Source organism: Neolamprologus brichardi, chromosome 6 (assembly GCF_056152115.1).
Source record: "Neolamprologus brichardi isolate AB-2024 chromosome 6, ASM5615211v1, whole genome shotgun sequence".
Taxonomy (NCBI): Eukaryota; Metazoa; Chordata; class Actinopteri; order Cichliformes; family Cichlidae; genus Neolamprologus; species Neolamprologus brichardi.
In genome coordinates, this window is record NC_142109.1 from 27868836 (window position 1) to 27890108 (window position 21273).

Consider the following 21273-nt stretch of genomic DNA (forward strand, 5'->3'; position numbering starts at 1 on the left):
AAGAAGCATTTGAACCTGTTCTACCCTTTGGCATTGAGTAAAAGCCACTAAAGACTCTGCTGTTTGCAGAGAGATAAAGTGTGCTTGCTAAGGAGTGAAAGCATAAGTGAAATATTCCACTACAAGGAAAATACGTGTTGAATCGTCAACGGGTGCCTGATTTTTGTGTTGTTTTTTTTACATAAATACATTTGCATCCTCTTCTGATGCAGAGAAAATTCAAATTAATTAAACCAAGTCTTCCATGTGGAAGGGCACCCTGACCCCTGCTTAATTTATTCTCAATACTCAAATGTGGTTTCAAACATGTGTTTCTTAATTGTTCTTTTTTTGTTCAGCTGGTTTCTGGGATGTTTTTCTTCTCATTCTTTCAGTTTAGTTGTCATCATTTGACATTTCTTAGGTTTAGTTTTTATACAAACCCTCAGAGTTAAGTAGACATCCTTACCAAACATTTATATTGCATTTATATTTTATTTTAGTTAGCTTTATTACATTTCATGTGTTTTAGTGTTATACTTACCTATAGTAGACTTAATAATGACACAAACTCACAGCGGTTTCACCACTTTATTCGTGTCAACACCAACCTCATACATAAGATAATAAAGCCTCAAGAATCAGGCCGTCATACATTCCCATTTTAAACTGCATCAATCATCAAGACATTCACTTAAAAAAAAGAGACAGAGCATATTATGCCATATATTTACCAAATATAAATATTACATTTATAATGATTGCCCTTACGTGACTTAGCAAATTTTTTAAAAGATGTCAGCTTCAACAATAAATGGATACATTTACCCAACTCATCAGGAAGAAAGTAGTAAAAAACAAAAAAAAATAACAAAACTTAGATCAAACTTTTTTTAAATGAAATCAATAACAGCATAAAGACAGAGAGCCAAACAATCGTATGAAAAGAGAGTGAGCAGGAGTGTGTGTCGTGGTGTGTTGTATATGCAGAAACGGAGTGTGAGTCACCAGCAGGACAAACTAACAATATGTCCCTCCACCCGGGTCCTGACCATCCACCTACCACACTGAATGCTGATGAGCTCGTTGCTACGACAACAGGTCAGCCTCAGAGGCCGCAAGGTTATTTGGGGAGTGGGGTGATGGGGCAGGAGTGCGTTTGTGTGTTTGGGGTGACGCGGGGTTACAGCTCTGGATTTGAAAAGAAAAAAAAAAGTGGGGGTGGTCTAAGTGGGGATGGGGTGGCGGTGTGCAGTTGCACTTTTTGTGCAGGCTCAAACATGCAGCTGCTACACGGTCGCACTCAGATGTTTTTCTTTTAATCGGAACGACATCTTTGTGTTGTTGTTGTTTTAGTCCAACTCACTATTTTCCGTTAGAGCTGGTCTTTCTGTGAACCCCACTCCTGGGACAGATGTTCTGTTTTCAAATAATTCTGATCATTTTAGGTCAGCTTTGCGTTTCATCCACAGGAAAAACAAAACAGAACACGGGAACATTAAAATTAAATACTAGTCCCTTTGTTTTAAAGTTATAAGCAGTAATTGGGGGCTTCTTTCCTTTCTGTGTGTGTTGCTAACATGAGGCCATTACTTCCAGCGACCCAGAAACTGATCTCCAAATATTGGTCATTCAGTTTCATGATTGACTTATACAAGGAAGTATAGAGAATTTTAAGAATTTTGTTTTTTATGTAACCCTCTGCTGATTGTCAAAGAAAATGGTTCTGCTGAAACAAACAGGCACATGTTTACTCCAGTTTTTACATGCATAGCCCCTCTAACAGATTTACAGCTGAGTGTAAGGTCCGGACAGAGAGGTGGTTCAGACTTTCAGCTGTGTTCACCCCTTGGCTCTGCCCCTGTGTACAGTATGAAAACCATTAGCAGAACCTTCAAATTTGCTTAAGTTGAGTAATCCGCTGATTCACTATTTAAATCTTTCTTAATGCCCAAAGCTTTACAAATAAATTTGTACTTAAACTACACTGCTGCATAAATGCATCACTGACATTAATCCAGACCTGCTTGGCTCGAGCTCGAGTTTTAGGAGCGTTCAAGATTATAGTCTGTGCCGTACAAAGATTTAAATAAGACACAAACGATCACCTAGAAGAAAAGGGAGCACGTTTAAAGATTTGAAGCCATGTTTAATACTGCAATCTAATGTTCTAATGCTACGGTCTACCTACAAAATAATATGAGATGATCAAAATCAGCATAACATTTACAAAGAGTCAAAAGATGTCCTCTGTTGATTAAAAAAAAAAAAAAAGTGGGGCAACGGGTGTTACATAAGGGTCACCACACAGTGGAAGGCCAACTTTAACCGGGATTATTTGCTAATGGAGTGAAGCAGTGAGTGGATTAGCGTGAACACATGATTATCTGACGTGTCACATGACCAAAAAACTATTAACTGGAGTTACCAGACATCGTTAATATTGAGGATTCAAACACAAAATGCACAATAAGGCTCACTTAAAGTAGTCTGCTACATCCCGGCTGGATGCAATCAACGTGGAACAGGAGCTGTTGTCAGGTTAGCACACCAAACATCTGCCCAGATCTCAGAATACATGGCAGCCCACATTTGTCGGATTATTTTTTTTTTTGGACATCTTGTGGAGTTGTGGCAAATCATTCTGATCATTGCAATCTGCCCACCTCAACTTTGTCAGCGTGTCAAAGTTTAAGTGGTTTTATCTGTATTTCGTCTGCTTGACTTCATTCTCCAAAAAGAAGGGAAGGCAGAGAGGGAGATGATGATGACATAGGTGTCTGTGGGAGAACTGAGACAGAAATGAGCAATTACCCAGCCATACTGACACTTATAGGGCTGCCTTCCTGTGGTTAGATTTTTCAGTATCCACTGTGCTGCCACTGGAGAGCTCAATGGGACAAATTCTGTTTTTGCATCCACCACAATCTGTGGGGGGAAAAAAGCACTCTGACGCAGCAGCTCTAAACTGCTTTAAACTAAGTGACATCACAGCGGGCTTCATATTGTTTAAGAGTTTAAATAGATTCTGAGTAGGGCAGCCTATTAATCAAGAATAATCTTGAAAGGAATGGGTGCGAGGAAAATAAGATGACGAAGACGACAAAGAAGAAACAGCTGATGAAGACGCAGCAATCTCTTAGCGAGGCTAAGCTTCTACCACATTCATGGCACACTGTTAAAACCCCTCTTCCCAGCCCCCAGAGGCGACTCTACGTCTGATGTAGTCGCCTCTTTGGTGACATAAACACTAATCCCTTATTATGGGATGTAGGCTGCTGCACCCCGAAGCCCCATTTTTTTGTTGTTTTTTTTTTCTTTTATTCCCGTATCACAGCACTCCAAACGGAGCAGATTACTGTAATCTGTGAACACTGGAGCAGACAGATTAGATTAAGCTCATTACACACATAAAATACAGGGAAAAAGGTTAAAAAAAAAACTCTAGTTCACTGGTTAAACACACCTAAGAGTGCGTGGACAAACACACACACACACACACACACGCACCTTCACACACACACATATTTTTGGTCATCTGTAGACACCAAAAGCCGGTGCCGAATGTAAAACGTCAAGTCTTCTGGCAGATTACTTCATCAAGAATTGTCACAGGAAAGTTGGGAAAAAAACAAAAAAAAACCCAAAACAAAATAGAATACCAGTAAAGTCTGTAAAGCCATTCTTTAGAAGCAGTTTCCTGTAGTGTTTGTCTTGTTTAAGTGCAAATGCATCTCCCTCTTTACACATTTGGATGTGTTTTTAATTGCCGTCTGCTTGGCGGCTGCAGCCGTTTGTTAGGTTATTGTGGCAGGTAACTAACCACATATGACACAAGCTAAATGAACAACTGACTGCATTAGCAGTTTAGCTCATGCAGTTGTTTTGCAGCACTGAATCATGCTAAAGGTGCTTATTGTACCCACTGTAGCGTTTGGTATATGAGTGTGTATGAGAGAAAGAGAAAGAGAGAGAGAGAAAACAGTACTCCAGCCAGGGCTCCACTCCTTATTCTGCTCTCATCCAGTGCGTTTCCTCTTCAGCGATTCCAGCTGGAGCAGAGAGAAGGTGTAAACACACTGAACAAACTGCTTTTATATACACATGACAATTACACAACAGCAAGCCTTACCTCATTCTCAACCATCTTCAACCTGCCCAGTGCATCCTTGGCAGCGTCCTATATAAGGAGAATTTAAAAAAAAGTTTTCACACTAAAACACACGCGCGCACACACACACACACACACACACACACACACACAAATGCCTGTCCATACCCTGACCCTGCACTCACCCGGTTTCCTTGGCTGGAGTATTTTTTCACAGACTCAGAAAGTCCTTGAACGAAGCGTTGCAGCACGTTTTCATATTCTGCACATGTGGTGAAGGAAAAAGTGAGTTACATGATTTGTTATCATCATCTTAAACAGAATGAATTTTTCGCGAGAAAACAGAAAGAAGTGATGGAGAAACAGTTCATCCCGACCTGGGATTTAGGCTCAGTTTTTGCCATCATACTGATTTTTAGATTTTTTTTTCAAATCCCATATTGAGAAATAGTTATGCTGCATTTGTTATTTATGCATTCTTTGTTGTTGTTTTTTAACATTGTATAGTATTTTGTTCATAAGCTTTTCTGTGAGCAGTGAGTCTGTTCTTCAGCTACAACTGCAAGCCAGTAAGGAAGCACTGCCACCTATGTACTCTTGAGTTGGACAGTTATACGGAGACGTCTCGTTACTCAAAGCTAATTCTCTTTTTTTCTTCAGCCAGTGAGTCCTGTGTTTGCTTTCCTCAGTAGATTTAGAACAAATAAACCAGTAACCATAAAACAGCTCGTTTCTGCCTGTGCTTTGGGTAAAGTTGCACGCAAGGGCAACTCATGGCCCCTCGATGCAGCAGCCTCCACCACAGGATCTGTGGAGTGGCAGCACAATCACACACATCAAGAGACTGACACAGCAGCAACAAGGACAGCAAAGCCCACAACTAACCAACTAACCGACCGACCAACCACTGAGGGACACTGCCAAATGCAGGTAGAGTTGCTCTGAGATGCAGAGACAGTGACAGCAGCAGGAAACCTTTAATAATCCTTAATAATAAAACAACTTTTACTTTCTCCGCAGAGAGGAATCCCCAATTTATGACTTGAGTGCCAATTTGATGCATCTATCAGACTGAATTACTGCAAAAATTAAAGCTGCCACAAAACCTGCCTGACAAAAAAGAAGCTGCAGAGATGTTGTTGCATCCATAACCAGACGTTCATCAATGTAATAATTTAAAAGTTAGATTTGGAGTTTGGAGTGCACAGGGCGCTGCTCAGATTCAGCCAAATGCTGCAAAACTGATCCGACTTCACTTCACAGTGCAAAAGAATAATGAAACGCAAGGCAAAAAAATGGGACAGTCTAACCTAAAGGAGCTTTTCAGTTATTAAATAGTTTGTGAATGCAAAGAGTCACAAAAAAGCAGCAACTGAATCTGAATCTAATATCTAATATTGTGGTATACAGAGCAAAAATGACAAAAACTGTTCCATTTAGCTGAAACAATTCTAGGCTGTAGTGGTGATCCCTGTGATGGACTTGTGATGGAGCTGTGTGCTGCTATCAGCCAATACTTTGAGGACCTGGACTGCTCTACATAGATGCTGTCGACAAAAGACTTTCCTGTCTCGGTCAAGTTGTTCCAAAACTGAGTCAGGCTAAGATTTTAGGGAGGGATAAAAGCACATGTTCAAAAGTAAGAGATGTGTGTGTGTGTTACCTGTGAGCATGGCAGGAGAGGCTCGTTCCAGTTGTGCTTTCTGCCACTGCAGTCGGTGTATGACCTCTTTGTGCTGAGGGATGAGGTCAGACGGGGGTTCCTGCTTGTTCTTTCTGTACTCTGTAATCTGAGAGACAAGCGTAATGAGTGACGAGACCTTGGCGCCTTCGGGCCATTGTAAGCATCAGTGAAGTGCACGTTGTGGGTCGACTCGGGCCGCATGAACACGCAGTACTACCTTCCTCTCCAGCCGCTCCTTGTCGTAGTTGAGGAGGCTGAAGCTGTGGAGTTTGTACTGTGGAGGGGAGCTGCTGGAGTGACCGCTCCTGCTGCTCGCCTCGTGTTTCGGTTTAGACCGAGGAGATGCAGGCTGATCCGAGCTGCTCCTGCCGTTTCCTCCATGTCTCGGTTTGGACTGAGGAGATGGAGCCTAAACAAGCAGACCAGAGCATTTCTTACATTTCTTGGGCAACTGACTCATTTTCACCCAGGTTTATGAAAATCAGGTTATTTGACTTGTGCATTGCTAGTTTTTGTAATGCCTACCTTTATTTACCCGTAATCTGACTAGCAGGCTGGTTTACACACAACAAGTTTGCAGTCCAAACACATCTAAAAGGTACTGGCCGCACTTAATGTGAGTGAAAAGCCTGCTGTCTGCTACGATGTGAGCAATGCTTTTTGCTTCTTCTGGCTACTGACAGTGGGAAAGACTAAAAGCTGGTACAGCTACTGGACTGACGATTTGCTTTCCAGCATGCTCAGAGTATTTAAATTCAAATCTTTGTCACTATTCTGTTTCAACTTTGTTTGTAATTGTTCGTGAAATAGATTGCAGTTTAAACCATGGGTAAGGATATGTGTAGATGCAAAACATCAATAAATAAGCATAATTTATTTAAAACTGCTTTTCACAGATAAGTGGTTGCAAGGCAGTGTACACAAATAAAATAGAATAAACATTAATTGTCCTAAAAAAAATTAAAAAAACAATACAGAATGAATTAAAATCAGTAAAGAAGCCTGGCTGACTAAAAAAAAAGTGTTTTAACTGGTTCTTCAAAGAGTCCACAGAGTCAGCTAAATGTAATTGTAGTGTTGTAAAGCCCTGATGCCACCAACTGATAAGCTCTGTCCCTTCTAGTCTTCAAATTATATGCAGAAAAACCAGCAGATCCTCAGCTTGTGACCGAAGACTACAAGCGTCAGTAAGAGACCCAAACACGAAGAAGAAAAGGAAAAAAATAAATAAATCAAGATGCCTAAAGCCGAGAGTTTGAGTGAGTTTTAAAGCAACGCTGTTTGTCATTTCTATTTAAATGCAGCACATACTTTACAAAAAGCACACGAATGTATTAACACTCAAGTCAGGCCTCATTGAATCATCGCAGCAGAAGATGACACAATGAGCTAATGTAATTACAACAGCGCCAGTCGCACCTCAAACAACCTGGTTGAAAAAATTATGCAAGTAAAACAACTAATAACAAAAAGCAATAATTTGAGGAAAGTACATGCTTCTCATTTGTTTTCCTTCTTTTGTGGAGCCATGTTTAATAAACTACTTCCATCACAGCCATTTGTTTTCCTATTTTGTGCTTTTCAAATATATTTCTTGCATTTCCACTCCATATATCTGCTGCATTTATGTGATCATGCATCCTGGCTTCTGTAATTCTACCCAGGCAGCTCTATGACTTGAACTGCATAGAACGGTCTATATTTTGAAAGAATCCAATTTCCTGCTGTTTTTTCCATGTAAGAAAGTAAAACTGGAAAATTTCCCCACCTGATTCTTTTGAAACTGTCTGAAATTCACATGTGAAAACAGTTTCTCAAAAAGCAGCGAAACATGACAATTGTTCAGATAAAGACTTCGCTGTAGTCTCCATTTTTCCTGAAAGGCTTTCACGGTGTTTCCACTCATTAACTAAACATTATGCAGCAGTATGGATTCAAGAGTTTGCCAGTTTCTCCTGTGCCAAAGAACCACTAGCACTTGAGTTCATAAAGTAATTGCGTGAAGAATAAAGAGAACTTTAAAAAAATCGCTGCGTGAAGAGGGATGTTATTGGTTGATCACCACTTTTAAAATAGATGGATAGATAGAAATAGATGTGGTTTCAGACACTATTTGATCAGCCACCAAACACTTTGTTTATACTGGCTGACTTCACTCTTCTGCTCTGACACATATGAACATCCAGTTTGTGAGGCAGCACTTTGGCTCAGTGTTTTGCACAGTTTACATCACACATGGAAGTCCTGTGTACGTCCCTGCTTGAGCTGGACGTGTTTCAGTCCAAAGACAAAGGCGGGTAAGTTTAATTAAAAACCCTACTCACCCGTTCCTTTTGTTTCTCTGTCGGCGTGGAGACTGGTTCGAGAGTCAGCCACTTCTCCTTCACTGGATGCAACTCGACGCCTGACAGAGGCTCTCTGATCTTCACCCTCACCTCCAGCTTGCCGCCTGTAGTTTTACGTCCATCCATCACCTACAAAAAACATTAACGCGCGCAGTTAAACCGCCTCTGAACATGTGTGGGTGCTCGCACGCGTAATCAACACTCACCTCTAAGATCTCTCTGATTTCACAGTGATTTTCTAGACCTTCTAGCTTCAGCTGAGCAGTTCCCACTACTTTGTCATTCTTAAACAGGCCTCTGTAAACACAGCAGAGAATACAATTTACAGAAGCTACAACGAGGGGAAAAAAACAAACAAAACACACCGATATGGAAGCATATTCTCTTTTTTTCTACTGAAGCTACTGCGTTTTACCCCTTGTGGATGATTTCAAACTTGATTCCCTTGGATTGTATGACTCGTTTAAAGGCCCTGTGGCCGCGGTTGATGTTGAGTCTGAAAGTCTCTTTAAACTCTGGACTGCTGGTGTTCTTTACTGTGTTGGTTTTGTCCCTCTGAGCCTCCTCCTACACACACACACACACACACACACACACACACACACAGAATTCATTAACGCACATATGTAAATACACGGATTGAAACATCTGCAGCGAGTGAATGTGAAAGATTCTCACCGCGCTGGGAAAAGGAAACTCAAATTTTACACTGGCATCCAGATCATTAGCAGAGACACCTGTGGGAGGAGAGAAGCTAGGTGTCAGTGCACAGCGATCTGACAGATTACTGCCTGGTAATTTCAAAGATGGGGATGACTTCAATACCAGAGGGAGCTGGGAGGTTGATGCCTCGGGTGACGTACAGTATCAGGTCATTGAGTGTCAGGTTGGGGTTGATCCTGCGGAGCAAAACAACAACAACAAACAAACAAACATGAAAAACACCATTCAGAAACAGCTTCAAAAGTGACAGTCAGCATCAGGCAGCATCATGGAGAGGCAAACAATTAACTGATGAATGAGTCACCGCCATAGTCGCTTAGCTGTTAGCTCCATATGACACTGGAGCAGAGGCAGAGTGAGTCACAATGAGTCACTCTGAGTCATCCATCACTCCAGTCAGGAAAAGCACTACCTTTAATGTTCAATCATTTGCTTTCAAAATTAAACAGCTCATGTACAAGTAGAAAATTAAATATAAAGGACAAGCCTCATAGAGTCAAAACATCTTGATTATAACGTTTAAAAAAATACACAATAAAAGTGACAGTTTGATGAACCACGGCTTAATTGACTGACTGACAGATTTTCCTTTTTCTGCAGGCACTGACATAATGCCACAAGATGAGTAACAAAAAGTTATACAGATGATTAGTAGTCTTTCTCATAGGCGTCCTCTGGATGGGTGAATTACATTAATTAACAACATGTTGGCCATTATACTGCAGGCTGATTTGTATTAGGTTTTTAAGGCAGATGTATTTGTCATTTGTCAAATACATCTGCCTTAAAAATTAATTAAAAACATGGCTTAAATCAACCATTTAAAAAAAATAACAAAAAAACAAAATATATAATCTAACTAATCTAATCCGACTACAGAGTTGGTTAGTTTTTTCTTTTCTAATTTTGATAACGCTGTTGAAGTGACTTGATCTCCAGTCAGGATGTTACTAAGATGTAAACTGATCTGAAAATTTGATAGTTAAATAAGGATAATGTTGACAGAGCGCAGCAGAACTTGGCACCACTATGACTAGAAGAAAAATCAGGTAAAGTTTGGCCAGAGGAGACCACGAAAGATTTATGGAAATCCTTCTGGACCAAAGTGGTGGACCAACAGACAAACTGAGCGACTTGCGATGGTGTTTATTATGAATGAATGTTTCTGAATTCTGAATGTTTGCTACTGACTTGATAGAGTTGAAGGTTCTCTCCTCGGTGCGGCACTTGGGGACTGGATGACCCTTTGTGTAGGCGCTCTTTAGAATCTCTATGTACTTCATGGTCTCCTCAAGTAACTTCTCAGACCTGGGTGAGAGACAGAGTCATGATTTTTAGATCTGTGTGACAAAAAACATTTTTCTTTTAGTTTGATTTTGTCATTTTTATGCATTTTCGTGTCTACACATCTAGACACATGCCTGGTACTGAAATACAACAAGTTTAATAACTGCACAGCTGAACAGCTCCATTTCCTGAGACAAACATATATCACTGCATTTGAAAATCTGCGATTACAAAACACTCTGTGCATCATCTGTAAAAATAAATCCTAATTTTCTAGGACACGACAAGATTTTTCAAACCATGCCAGAAAAACGAGGAAGCAGGACAAACCCTCTGAAGATGAGAAAAAGGTTTAAAGTACAATTCTCAAAGGTTAAATGTTGAAATATTTGACTACAAATATTATAAAGGGGTACATCATATATAAAGATAGCTAAAATCACTGTGTGCATGCTGACAATATAATTAAGAACTACAGAAGTTCCCAGTTAGATTTATTACATACATTCATTAAAATGAAGAAAAACTACATTAATCTGAGTCATAATACCCTTTCTCTGGATTTCAGATTTTTATTGAAATTTTCTGAAAAGGTGAATTTATACTTAATGTGATCAGAACCAGATCTGTTCTAGAAGTTGGTGTTGATGCCTTTGAGGTAAACAGTGATCTTATGTTAAGCTCCAACATGACTGCAAAAAAAAAAAATCCCACAGTTATAAAACTAAAACAAAAAAGTTTCTTACTTAAAAGCCTCGGCCACGTTTCCCGTGTTTGTGAATTGCTGGGAGAGGCCCAGACATTTCTGTTCATGGAGAGAGAACAAAAGAGGGCTGGTTGTGTGTGTGTGAGAGAGAACATACCGTAGGCGAGGACAACAAAATAAAGAACAACTGTTATTTGTCTGTTTAAGAATCGCAATCACAAAATGTATGAACATTTCGTAACTAATAACCGTAACTAACACATGACATTAACATCAGTATGCAAGGTGGACGTCAAGAAGGTGCTTTTTCAGATAAAATGTAGCATAAAGATGAGGGAAAGGTGCATCTTAACCTCGTACTGCTTTTTCAAGTGATCCATGAGGTTATGGTACTGCTCACTCGTGGTACGAGAAGAAGGAGAGGTACGGGAACGAGCCAGCGTGTAGTCCTCTTCACTTACTGGAAGACTGGGAATCTGTTGTAAAGGAGAAATAGAAACAAACAAATAATAATAAAGACAATTAGAAAGTTACCAGGACCCATTCGAATACAAATGTAAGTGATTTAATACAAATATTCTGTTATGAGTTACAACACAGCTTTGAAAACTGTCCAACTTGGATCGAACTCTAATCAGCTGTTATTTTGTTTCCTGTCTGTCTGTTTTTACACTTGTGTGACAAACAAACAGAAGCACAAGCATAATATTCTTGGTTAACACATGAGGGGACACACTGAGAAATAAATAAATAAGTTATATGCAGAGAAGTCCAATAAAAGTGAGGCAAAAATAAATCAAAATCTTATGGGACAACTGGCACAGATACAAAATATGAATAGTGTAATGATGCTGAAAATATGCGTGCGCACACACACACAGGCGCAGGCGCAGGCGCGCGCACACACACACACACACACACACACACACACACACACACACACACACACACACACACACACACACAGGAGGTGAGACCAGGTGTTTTGATTTCACCCCGTGTTTCCTTCCGATCATCTTCTATTTCCGTCACATTGTGTTAACACACCTCACACATTCAGCTCCTGCTGCCGTGACAACCTGTTTAGCAGCAAACACGCAAACACATGCACACACACACACCCAACTCGTTTAATATAAATTATTTTAGCATAATACAACCAGTCTGTGTATTATTTCAGGTTTTTAGTAAATGTTTCCTGTTCACTTGTAGCTGAGGTATGCACAGTGACGCGCCCAGTGGACATGCCAAACTAAAAAGGGAAGAGCACCTGCAAGCTAACCAACCAGCAAACAAACAAGCGCACGCAAAGCCAACTTTAACAGAGGTGTGAGACAAAGTTTCTTCATCAAGTGTTAAGACAGCCCTGCGTTTCCATTCACTGTGAGATAATTGGTGTTTTTAAAGAATATAAATGTGCAGTATTTTTTTCCCAGCAGAGACATGGAACCACAAGCTGGGTATGGAGGCAAAATGTTGGCGAGTTGAAAAGAGGCATGTAACTACAGGCAAAAACTGATTTCTCAAGCTATGTGATTAGTGTGTGCTTAGTCAGCATAACCTTCTGGCATGAAGCCAGAAGGTTATGCTGTAGGGTACAGGTAAACCACATGATCAAAACATTTTTAAAATTAAAAAAGAATAAATTAAAAAACATTTTTCTCCAATGCTGCCACTATATTGTCACATCCCAGCCAGTAAAATGCGCTATGAGAGCCTTTTCCAAATACGTGTAAATATGCCATTTATTGTGAGTGTCCATCATATTCAAGCTTATGAAACAGGTTGTTATGAGTCATCTGCTTGTTGTAAAACTAATCAGAATGGCTGTGCAGCTTTTTGTGTTGACTAGTTGAGAGTTTCAGTGAGGTTTGATGAGGTTATGTGGTATATGCAGATTACATGACCATCAAAGCCTGACAAACTACAGATGTCTCACTGTCAACATGACTCTTATTTCCCAGTGTGGCTCTTAGTGAAACTGAATTTGACACCCTTGATCAAGATCATCCTGAGTATTACCCATCCACCTCCTATTCAGGGTCGTGGGGGCGCTGGAACCTATCCTAGCTACCATAGGGCAAGCGGTGATTACTAATATATAGAAAATGTATTTATAACCTTGGTGATGTCAACTGGTAGGCCAGACTTTGCAGCAGTGATCATGGCGTCCAGTCCTTTGGCATGTCTGAGGTGCTGTGCTGCTCCTGTCATGTCCTACAAACGCGGCAACAGATGCATCAATGAAAAATACAACAAACATTTGGAATTCCAATAACATCACAGGCAGCTGTGCTAAAAACTGTAAATATGGCACTGTATGCATCTAAAACAAAAACAAAGAAAATAAGCTGGGAAGTCAAAAGATTACCTTCATATTTTTGGAGCGCAGTGCCGCACGCATGAAAGCTTGTCGCCTTAGCAACAGGAAATCCAATTGCTGCTGGGCTACAAGGATAATTAAGACAAAAATAAGCGAAATTTACTGTATGCCACGTTCACACCGTTAGAAAAAGTTTATTTCAGCTTATCTGTGACTCACTTCTTGACCACACATTGTTTATGTCACATATTGGGTTGAACAGCGTGTGGTGCTGAATCAGATACAGGTCTGATTCTCTTCGCAGTCTGAACAGTAAAAACTGACTCATCACTTGCTTGAAATAAGTGTCATTTTTACATCCTGAACTTTTTGGATGAAATTTGTTTTACTGAAGCCATCTGCATCACGATCCACTCCTGGCTCCAACTGCATACACCTCTGTAAAGACTTAGCAGCCACTGCAGTACAAAAAACCAAAAGTGAAGTGTTGTCTCTCTTTAGCCTCGTCTTCTTTGTCTAGTCGCAAGTTTGCTGACTTCTACTGCACACAGACAAAAGTGTAAACACTGACTCAGGTGTCCTCCATGTTTACTGCTCTGCAACAGCAAAATTAGTGCCATCGTCTTCTTTTGCACATGCAGGTAAGTTCAGGACTGAGACCAGATCACAATGAAATCTGATATTGCTCAGTCACTTTTTTCATATAGCGCCTTTTGTGAGAGCGAGAACGGTGAGCATAAATGGGCCATAAGGTTTGCAGTATGACAACACTTCAGTGTTGTGTAACACTCAAACATCGCGCATGACACATGCACATGCCCCTCTTACACACACCCACATTTGAAACTCACCTTTAGCTCCCAGTTTCGGAGTTGAGGAGCCTGCAGGAGCCTGAGGAGCTGGGGACTTTGCTTTCTGGACAGGTGGACGCACCACAGCCTGCAGAGGTTAGGATCAATAGCAAATGAAATGAACACAAGAACAGATTTCAAGGTCACAAGATACAGCTTAATACATCTGTGAGTTTGTGTGTGAACAAACTGATTTACCTTAAAGCGTTTGTGTAAATTATTACTGCTATTAATAAACTTGTTAACAAGCCCAAAAATGATGCAATAGGCAGAAGGTGCAGTTGAGAAAACAATGACTGAATAATCAGCCATAGAAGTTGCAGAAGCTATTATGGGAGACAATAAAGCATTTTTTTTTTTGGCTTGGTGCAAAAACAATCAGATTTCTTGGCTGCAAAAACCACAATTTGGCCATTTGGCAGTCCCTGAATTTGTTTTTCCCCCCCATTCTTCTTTTTACCTTGGCAGCTTCTTCATGTCCATCCTCTTCCTCATCTTCTGCGTCTGCATCCTGGTTTGCTATTTTCATTGCTGTTTCCAGGACACCCATGAAGTTCTGCTGACCACCCTCTGTGCCCTGAAGCGGTGGACAACCTGGAGCAAATAACAAAAATCACACACACACACACCCATGAAGAAGCCTTACACATCAACTCTGAGCAAAATCTCAAGACACACATGAACTCAAAACTTACCTGGTGGCACGGGTAGATCAGATAAGTTAACAGGTCGGCCAGCTTTGTGAGCTTTGATGGCGTCCTGATATTGCTGTTAAGAGTGAACATTAAGTAATCAACATTACTCAAGTTTTGCAAGACTTTGCAAGACCTTATATATATATATATATATATATATATATATATATATATATATATATATTTATTTTTGAAATCTAACATATGAAAGCACACAAAACCATTTCCATTCCAATCCAAGCACAAAACCGAGGAATTCGTTTTTAAAAAAAGAAGCTGTAGCAGCTAAAAATGTTTTAATATCTTGTTTCTTTTAGTTTCACTGAGTATAGAGTTTATTTGGAAAAAATAAGCAAACACATGTGCCACAATATTTGTGTTGTGTACCTTCATAATGCGCTGATGCATCCGGGCCTTGCGATCGTCCCCTTTGCTCTTAGCTCCCTCTGCTGCTGACTTGTATATGTCCAACCTCTGCTGCAGGGCTTCAGCCAAACTTTTGGGAGCAGGCAGATCTTCAGAAGGCACAAACACACAGAAACGTACATTATTATTTTAACATGACTTTTTTTTATTTAAAATCACTTCATCATACTTTTTGGTTAAAGTGAAGGACTGGGACTCCTGGAATCTTACCCGGAGTGGCCACCTGGGAGGGAGCAGGAGCAGCAGGAGCAGCAGGGGGGTCAGGTTTAGAAGAAGACGGAGGAGGCGCACTTTGCTCTGTTATTACGTCTCCTGCAGACGGTGGAGAAGTGGACACCGGTTATGATTGTAACTAATAATGAAGTACACATTAAACCCCGTTTGAACATGATTATCAAATCCAAGACCTTTTTTGTGGTACAATATAGAGGCCGTGGCCGAGAAGTTTCTGGACCAAAAAATATACGATTGAACTTAATCCAAAGACTTGATGATGTAACTCTTGCTCTCAACTATTACAGTGAAACAGATTTTTTTAATATACAGTCCTCAATCATCCGTGTTGTTTTTATTGTTTTTGTTGTGAATTAGTCTCTGAAACTCTTTTACATCTCCATTGCTCAGAAAGCACTTTGCACCTGAATAAATATAAAAATGTTTTAAATGATGCTTGTGTGATTGGCGCTAATTTCTGTTACAGCTTCTGAATTTTTACTGTGCCTCAACAAGACCAGCCAAATAACAAGCAACATCTGAGTGAGACTCTGGCACATGTGCAGAAACAAATATGTGACATGAACATACATAACATAACTCAATTAAGTAAAGAGGATGTGTGTTAGAGTGTGGAGCTTATAAACTGGACGTTTTTTGAAGATAAATTATTTTTTTTAAATGGGCCTTTATTTAATTTTATTAAAGGAAACTGTTAGCACTATAGTGAGTGCATGAATGAGCATTTAAAACTAAAATTCTCCAGGTAAAGTTTTCCTTTAAACACTGACCAGGTGGAGGAGGCAGTGAGCTCAGGTCTACTGGTTCGCCCCGGTCCAGTGCCTCCAGTATCACATCGAAGTTCTGCATAAATCAAGAGCAGCGTTGTTAAAACAAACTATGAAATATCCCCACACTACACCCCCCCCCCCCCCCCCCCCCCCCCCCCACACACACACACACACACACACACTTACTCCAACGACCTGGCTGACATCAGCTGTGTTACCTTGGCAGTGAGGTAGTGCTGTTTGGCCTGGTCAATGTTGCCGCTCTGTTTGGCGTGTATGGCAGCCATCTTATAATCCCTCTGTCTGGTCAACACTGCCTGTTTCGCCTCTGCGTGAAGAAGACATAGTCATGTCAGGGCGAGCATTACAGTAACATTTAGTTAGCAGACACGCTACTTGTCAGAGCAGCATAAATTATAATGTATGTTGTCAGTTAAGCGTCCATCGATCTCTTTAACCGCTTATCAAAATAAGGGTCATGGAAGAGCCAAAACCTATCCCAGCTGCTACAGGACTGAGAGGTAGAGTGGTGCACTCTGGGCATCACAACACACTGTCATCCACACCTACAGCCAGTTTAGAGTCACTCATTAACTGAGCATGTACTGTATGTCTGACGGTGGGAGCAAGGAGACAAAAGCAGTCATGCAAACTGCACGCAGAAAAGCCACTGACCAGTGGATCTGAACCAAGAACCGTTTTGCTGTGAGTTTACATTGTGAGGCATTTATTAAAAAGGTGTCGTCAATCACAGAAGCTAGAGAAAATGTACTGTCTGATCAGAAGTGAAAAAAATCCCACATGTATTTTAATCTTAATAAAGGAAAGAAAGTTTCTCTCAAACTGAAACAGAAGTAAAGATCTGCAGAAGGAAAGAAAAACAAGGCAAATTAATCTTTTATGCAATGTTGTTTAGTGCAATTATTTAAATGACCAAATATTATTCAATTCTTTTGAGTATGGATGCTAATCTGATTAACCTGCACTATGACCGTGTATTTACTTTTATACTCTTCTAATAAACAGTATAATTCACATAATGTGTTTACCTGAGTGATGAGCATTAGGCTGGCTGGGCGTGAGGGGAGAGATGGCAGGTGTTTCCGGAGTCATGGCAGCAGCTTGCTTTTGGGGAGGGATCAAACGCGTTGGCTTAGTGTTCAGAGGTGTCGGGTCAGCTTCCCTCAGAGGTTTCTGATTGGTGGGAGGGGGAGGGACCAGCACAGGCTTGGGCACCTCTCGTTCTTTAACCACTTCAGGCTGGGCTGGGGCATCCGACTTTCCGCCGAGAGCAACAGGTGGAGGCATCTCTTCTTCATTGACTGGTTTTCCTTTCTTGGCAGATGTTAGCATGGACTGTAGAGTCTAAGGTGGAAGAAAAAAACCCATAAACATAAAGCTTGATCTGAGCAGTAAATGAAAACTTGAAGACTCTAAATAAAGACAAAAGTATGTACACAAGACTTCACATCCTATAAGAAAGCATGTCTATTTGCTTTACCTTCAGCCCGCGTTCATATCGTCGAAATTTGCTAGTCTCGCCTGCAGCCTTGGCGTTGGAAATGGCAGTCTGATACATTTCAATACGCTCGAGGAGCCGTGACTCCAACCCAGTTGCACCACTGGGAGCAGCAGGAGGTGAGGGGTGTGAGGCGACACTAGTTTTAGGAGCTGTTGGTGTAGCGGCAGGTGGAGTTGGAGCTGGAGTATGCTCCTCATCATCCTCCAAAACATCATTCAGTTCTGCCTATGTGCAGAAAGGAAAGGGTCAGTTAACTGTTTAATCCCTGAAACGCTTACGTTTGTGTCTGTTTGTGTCCATTACCAACAGATCTTCATCATCCAAATCATCGTCCCCCATGTCGTCATCATCTATATCTTTCATACACAGAGCTGCCATTCGCTCAATTTCAGCCATGGGAACAGGAGCTGGACAGAAGAGGCAAACATATGAACATAATGTCAACTGCTCTTTGTGATATAAGGAAAAGGTCAGTTTAAACATTAGCACATGAATGAGAAAGAAAGAAGGTTTAATGTGCCAGAAGTGTGTCATCCTCACCTCTCCCATCACCTTTCTTCCCTTGTGCTCTTCCTTCCTTCCTTCCTCCCACCAGATTGAGTAACTCTGCCTCCAGCTCATCATCATTTCCCTCATCATCCATGCCGCCATCCGGAGACAGGTCAAGGAGCAGCCCCATCTGTGACACAGACAGACAGATAGGAGAAACGGCTTCAGAGTCCTGCCTGCTTGCCACACGTAAAGTTTATAGTTATCAGACAGGGAGGATAATTACCTGTTTGGCTCGGGCCGCCCCTTGACCCCGAGGAGGTGGGTTGCGACTGCGACTCATTGACTTTTAATACCTAAAAGTGAACGCACAAACAAGCTGATAGTAAATTACCACCAAAAGGGAAACTAATAGATATAGAATAAAGTTAAAACAAGTACAACTCTGACTCCTTGGAGTAAAATATACATAAATAATGATTACTTAGTACACCTGAGTCGGTACACTTCACTATCAGCCTCAAGAGCAATGTGGCGTAATAAATCAAACAACTTCTATGATCTAACATGCAGTTAGCTTCTATATTTATGTCAGCTAATAGCTAGACCCACAGCTTCACACGGGCTGTTTACCTGCTTAGATTAACGGAGTTAAACGTTAGCGTTACAGCCACACGGGTCGACGGTTAAAATCGGATCCAAATGAGAAACAGCAGAACAAATTTACCGTGACAGATATATTTCTGCCTTGTTTTCGAGTTCCCAAAACAAGATTCGCAGGCAGTGGAATTTACTTCCTATATTGCGTCTCCAATAGCAACGCGCATTGCACTTTACGGCTAGACCAGAGCCGTTGAATGGAGAGTCACGTCATCACGTGATTCATGCAGGGCAAATCGATCCCAGAAGTGCTTAGGGAGTGTGAATGCAGAGCGAAAAGGTGTTTTTGTGTTTGTTGTTGTTGTTTTGTTGTTTTTTGTAATTAAGCATCAAGAAATGCATCACTATGTAATAGTGTTTATACCTCGGTGAGGTACATGCATTAAAATCTTTGTATATTTATTTATAACTCAAATATTCTAGCATTCATTTGAACTGGAAGCCTTATTTGCTTACTCAACATATTTTAAAACTGTTGAATTGTTGTTCATGTGTTATTTAACAGCATGCTAATCAGAAAGAGTCTAAACCAAATATATTACTATATGTTGATGGAACAAAATAAATATTTAAAAGTTAATTATTTCCTACCTGCCACGTTTTCTTCATTGTCCTTTCAGAATTTATCATAAATTTATGTTATTTAAGAAAAGGTTATGAAGGATGACATTATAACGATTCACTGCACTAGCATGAGCGTTAGTCTGCTTTCTTTGTAAATACATAGCACACTTGATAATAATAATAACATACTGCTATTTGTTCTTTTGTATGACGTAGGCAGAAACCTCTCTGTTGTGTATGTAAAAACAATCTGCTAATAAATTAGAACACATCAATACTGGGAAGGTTACATTAAAACAAGTTACTGTGTATCATGTATCCCTGTATACATCCTTGTATGCAGTCTCCACTGTGGTGTGTTGTGCTGCTCACTCAGAGATCAGATTATAAATTACATCTACAGACATCCCAGTGGCATCCTACTATCTTTCTTATTGCTGCTTACAAGTATTTCTTTTTTCAAGCTAATGTTTAAAGGTGAATATGTGATTATTCATGCATGTATTTTAGTAATAACTCTTAATTCTTATCATTGTAGTTTTTATGGCTATATTTGGATAGCTTTATCTAACTTGTTATCTTTATGTACGTCAGAGCTGATTCACTGATGGAGGAGTTTTGTGGAACAAGAGCAGAGTAACACCAGCAGCAAACTGCCTACCACAGATAGAGGTGAGTCGCTTTAACCTGAGAAATTAGATAGGGAGAAAACATAGCATCAAAGAACCACTGATATTATTGTAATGGTCCTCTAACCTCAAAGTGCCTATCAACAGCCAAAATGGGAAGCATATGAGCCAACCAGAGAAGAGCTTTCGGACAGTTGTGTGTTGGTATACATGTACTCAATATTGTTTCTCTTGGATCCATGAGGGGAATTAGCATGATGTTTGCTCAACACTTTGTGGGAGGAGCTAGATGTTAACCACGTTGATGCTCTGGCTAAAACCGTAAATGAAGCCATACTGTTATCAAACTGTGCTCATACAAAGTGAGTAACAATGTTGTGGTCATTATCCAACATAATAACTCAGAAGCAAAAGGACAAATGGATGAGTACTTGACAAGGACACCTGACAAAAAAGCTCACCCCACACCACTCTTCTGATATTTCAAATTATTATTTGCATCAGGACATCTCATTATTTTTAATTAGAAAGTATTATTAAAGTTAATGAAATGTTACAACTGAAAAAAAATAGGAAATATTTCAAATCAAATATGTTCTCAGATTGTTGTTACTCTGTCCATCTCTTTTTGCTCAATAGAACCAGACATGCAACATCCCGACAAACATCCTGAGGGGTGGATTTTACTCAAGGACAGCTGGATCAGCTCAGCTCAGCTGAAGATAAACCACACGTCTGTGACCAGCGTTGGAAAAGCTTCAGTCATTTATGCAATTTTAAAGTTCATCTGTATAGCCTGAGTGAAGAAAAACACGACTCTTGTGATAAGTGTGAAAAGAGTTTTACCCAGTCAACAATCTGAAGACACGGCATACCCACACAAGAGAGAAACCATGCATCTGTCAGTGTGGGAGGCTTTCAGTGACCCATTAAATTTTGACATAATAAGAATTCCTGTCAACGTTGTCCCCGAAGCTACATCAGCATTTCCACAAGGACCACAATCTGAAAATTTCAGAAGCATATATGAAGTCTATGAAGTAATAAAAAAGCACTTTGTAAGAATGCTCAGTAGTTCTGATTCACTTTTTCTAATGATAGCATTTAACTCAGGTGGAGTTATGGATTTAAAAAATAAAAATAACTACTACTCTGTGGAATGCTGGGATGCCACCTGGATAGATTTTTACTATCTTTGAGTTTTTGGTGCTGAGGAGTGAGAGCAGGGGTGAGGCATACCCCTCACAAAATGGTATGGTCACATCAGTGGAGCTG

The 21273-nt window shown here is 40.3% G+C and overlaps 1 protein-coding gene across 2 annotated transcripts; it reads right to left on the reverse strand.

Moving 5' to 3' along the window:
• Window positions 1-562: 562 nt before the first annotated feature.
• Window positions 563-18958, reverse strand: cc2d1a (coiled-coil and C2 domain containing 1A). 2 transcript variants are annotated; one of them, XM_006790709.2, is made up of 28 exons: window positions 18873-18958; window positions 18432-18501; window positions 18197-18335; window positions 17960-18063; window positions 17636-17881; window positions 17184-17499; window positions 16353-16462; window positions 16135-16207; window positions 15341-15442; window positions 15092-15219; window positions 14705-14777; window positions 14470-14603; window positions 14010-14097; window positions 13207-13283; window positions 12957-13052; window positions 11189-11311; window positions 10876-10934; window positions 10034-10150; window positions 8945-9018; window positions 8798-8856; window positions 8535-8686; window positions 8326-8416; window positions 8099-8248; window positions 5992-6183; window positions 5754-5880; window positions 4276-4352; window positions 4112-4159; window positions 563-4031 (listed from the first exon to the last, which is right to left on the reverse strand). In XM_006790709.2, exons 2-28 carry the CDS (start codon window positions 18486-18488, stop codon window positions 3999-4001), a joined length of 3045 nt encoding a protein of 1014 aa, XP_006790772.2. In that variant the 5' UTR covers window positions 18489-18501; window positions 18873-18958; the 3' UTR covers window positions 563-3998. The 2 variants fall into 2 exon arrangements, with proteins under 2 accessions (XP_006790772.2, XP_006790771.2); XM_006790708.2 differs by having other exon boundaries at window positions 18779-18950.
• Between the last annotated feature and the right edge of the window lie 2315 nt (window positions 18959-21273).

Excerpts from the sequence above, each read along its gene's own strand:
- cc2d1a (XM_006790709.2), bottom strand. The coding sequence starts at position 18,488 with ATGAGTCGCAGTCGCAACCCACCTCCTCGGGGTCAAGGGGCGGCCCGA. Across the intron at positions 15,443-16,134 it reads CTCACTGCCTCCTCCACCTG|GAGACGTAATAACAGAGCAA; the intron begins GTCAGTGTTTAA and ends CACCGTCTGCAG. Across the intron at positions 15,220-15,340 it reads CTCCCAGGTGGCCACTCCGG|ATCTGCCTGCTCCCAAAAGT; the intron begins GTAAGATTCCAG and ends TGCCTTCTGAAG.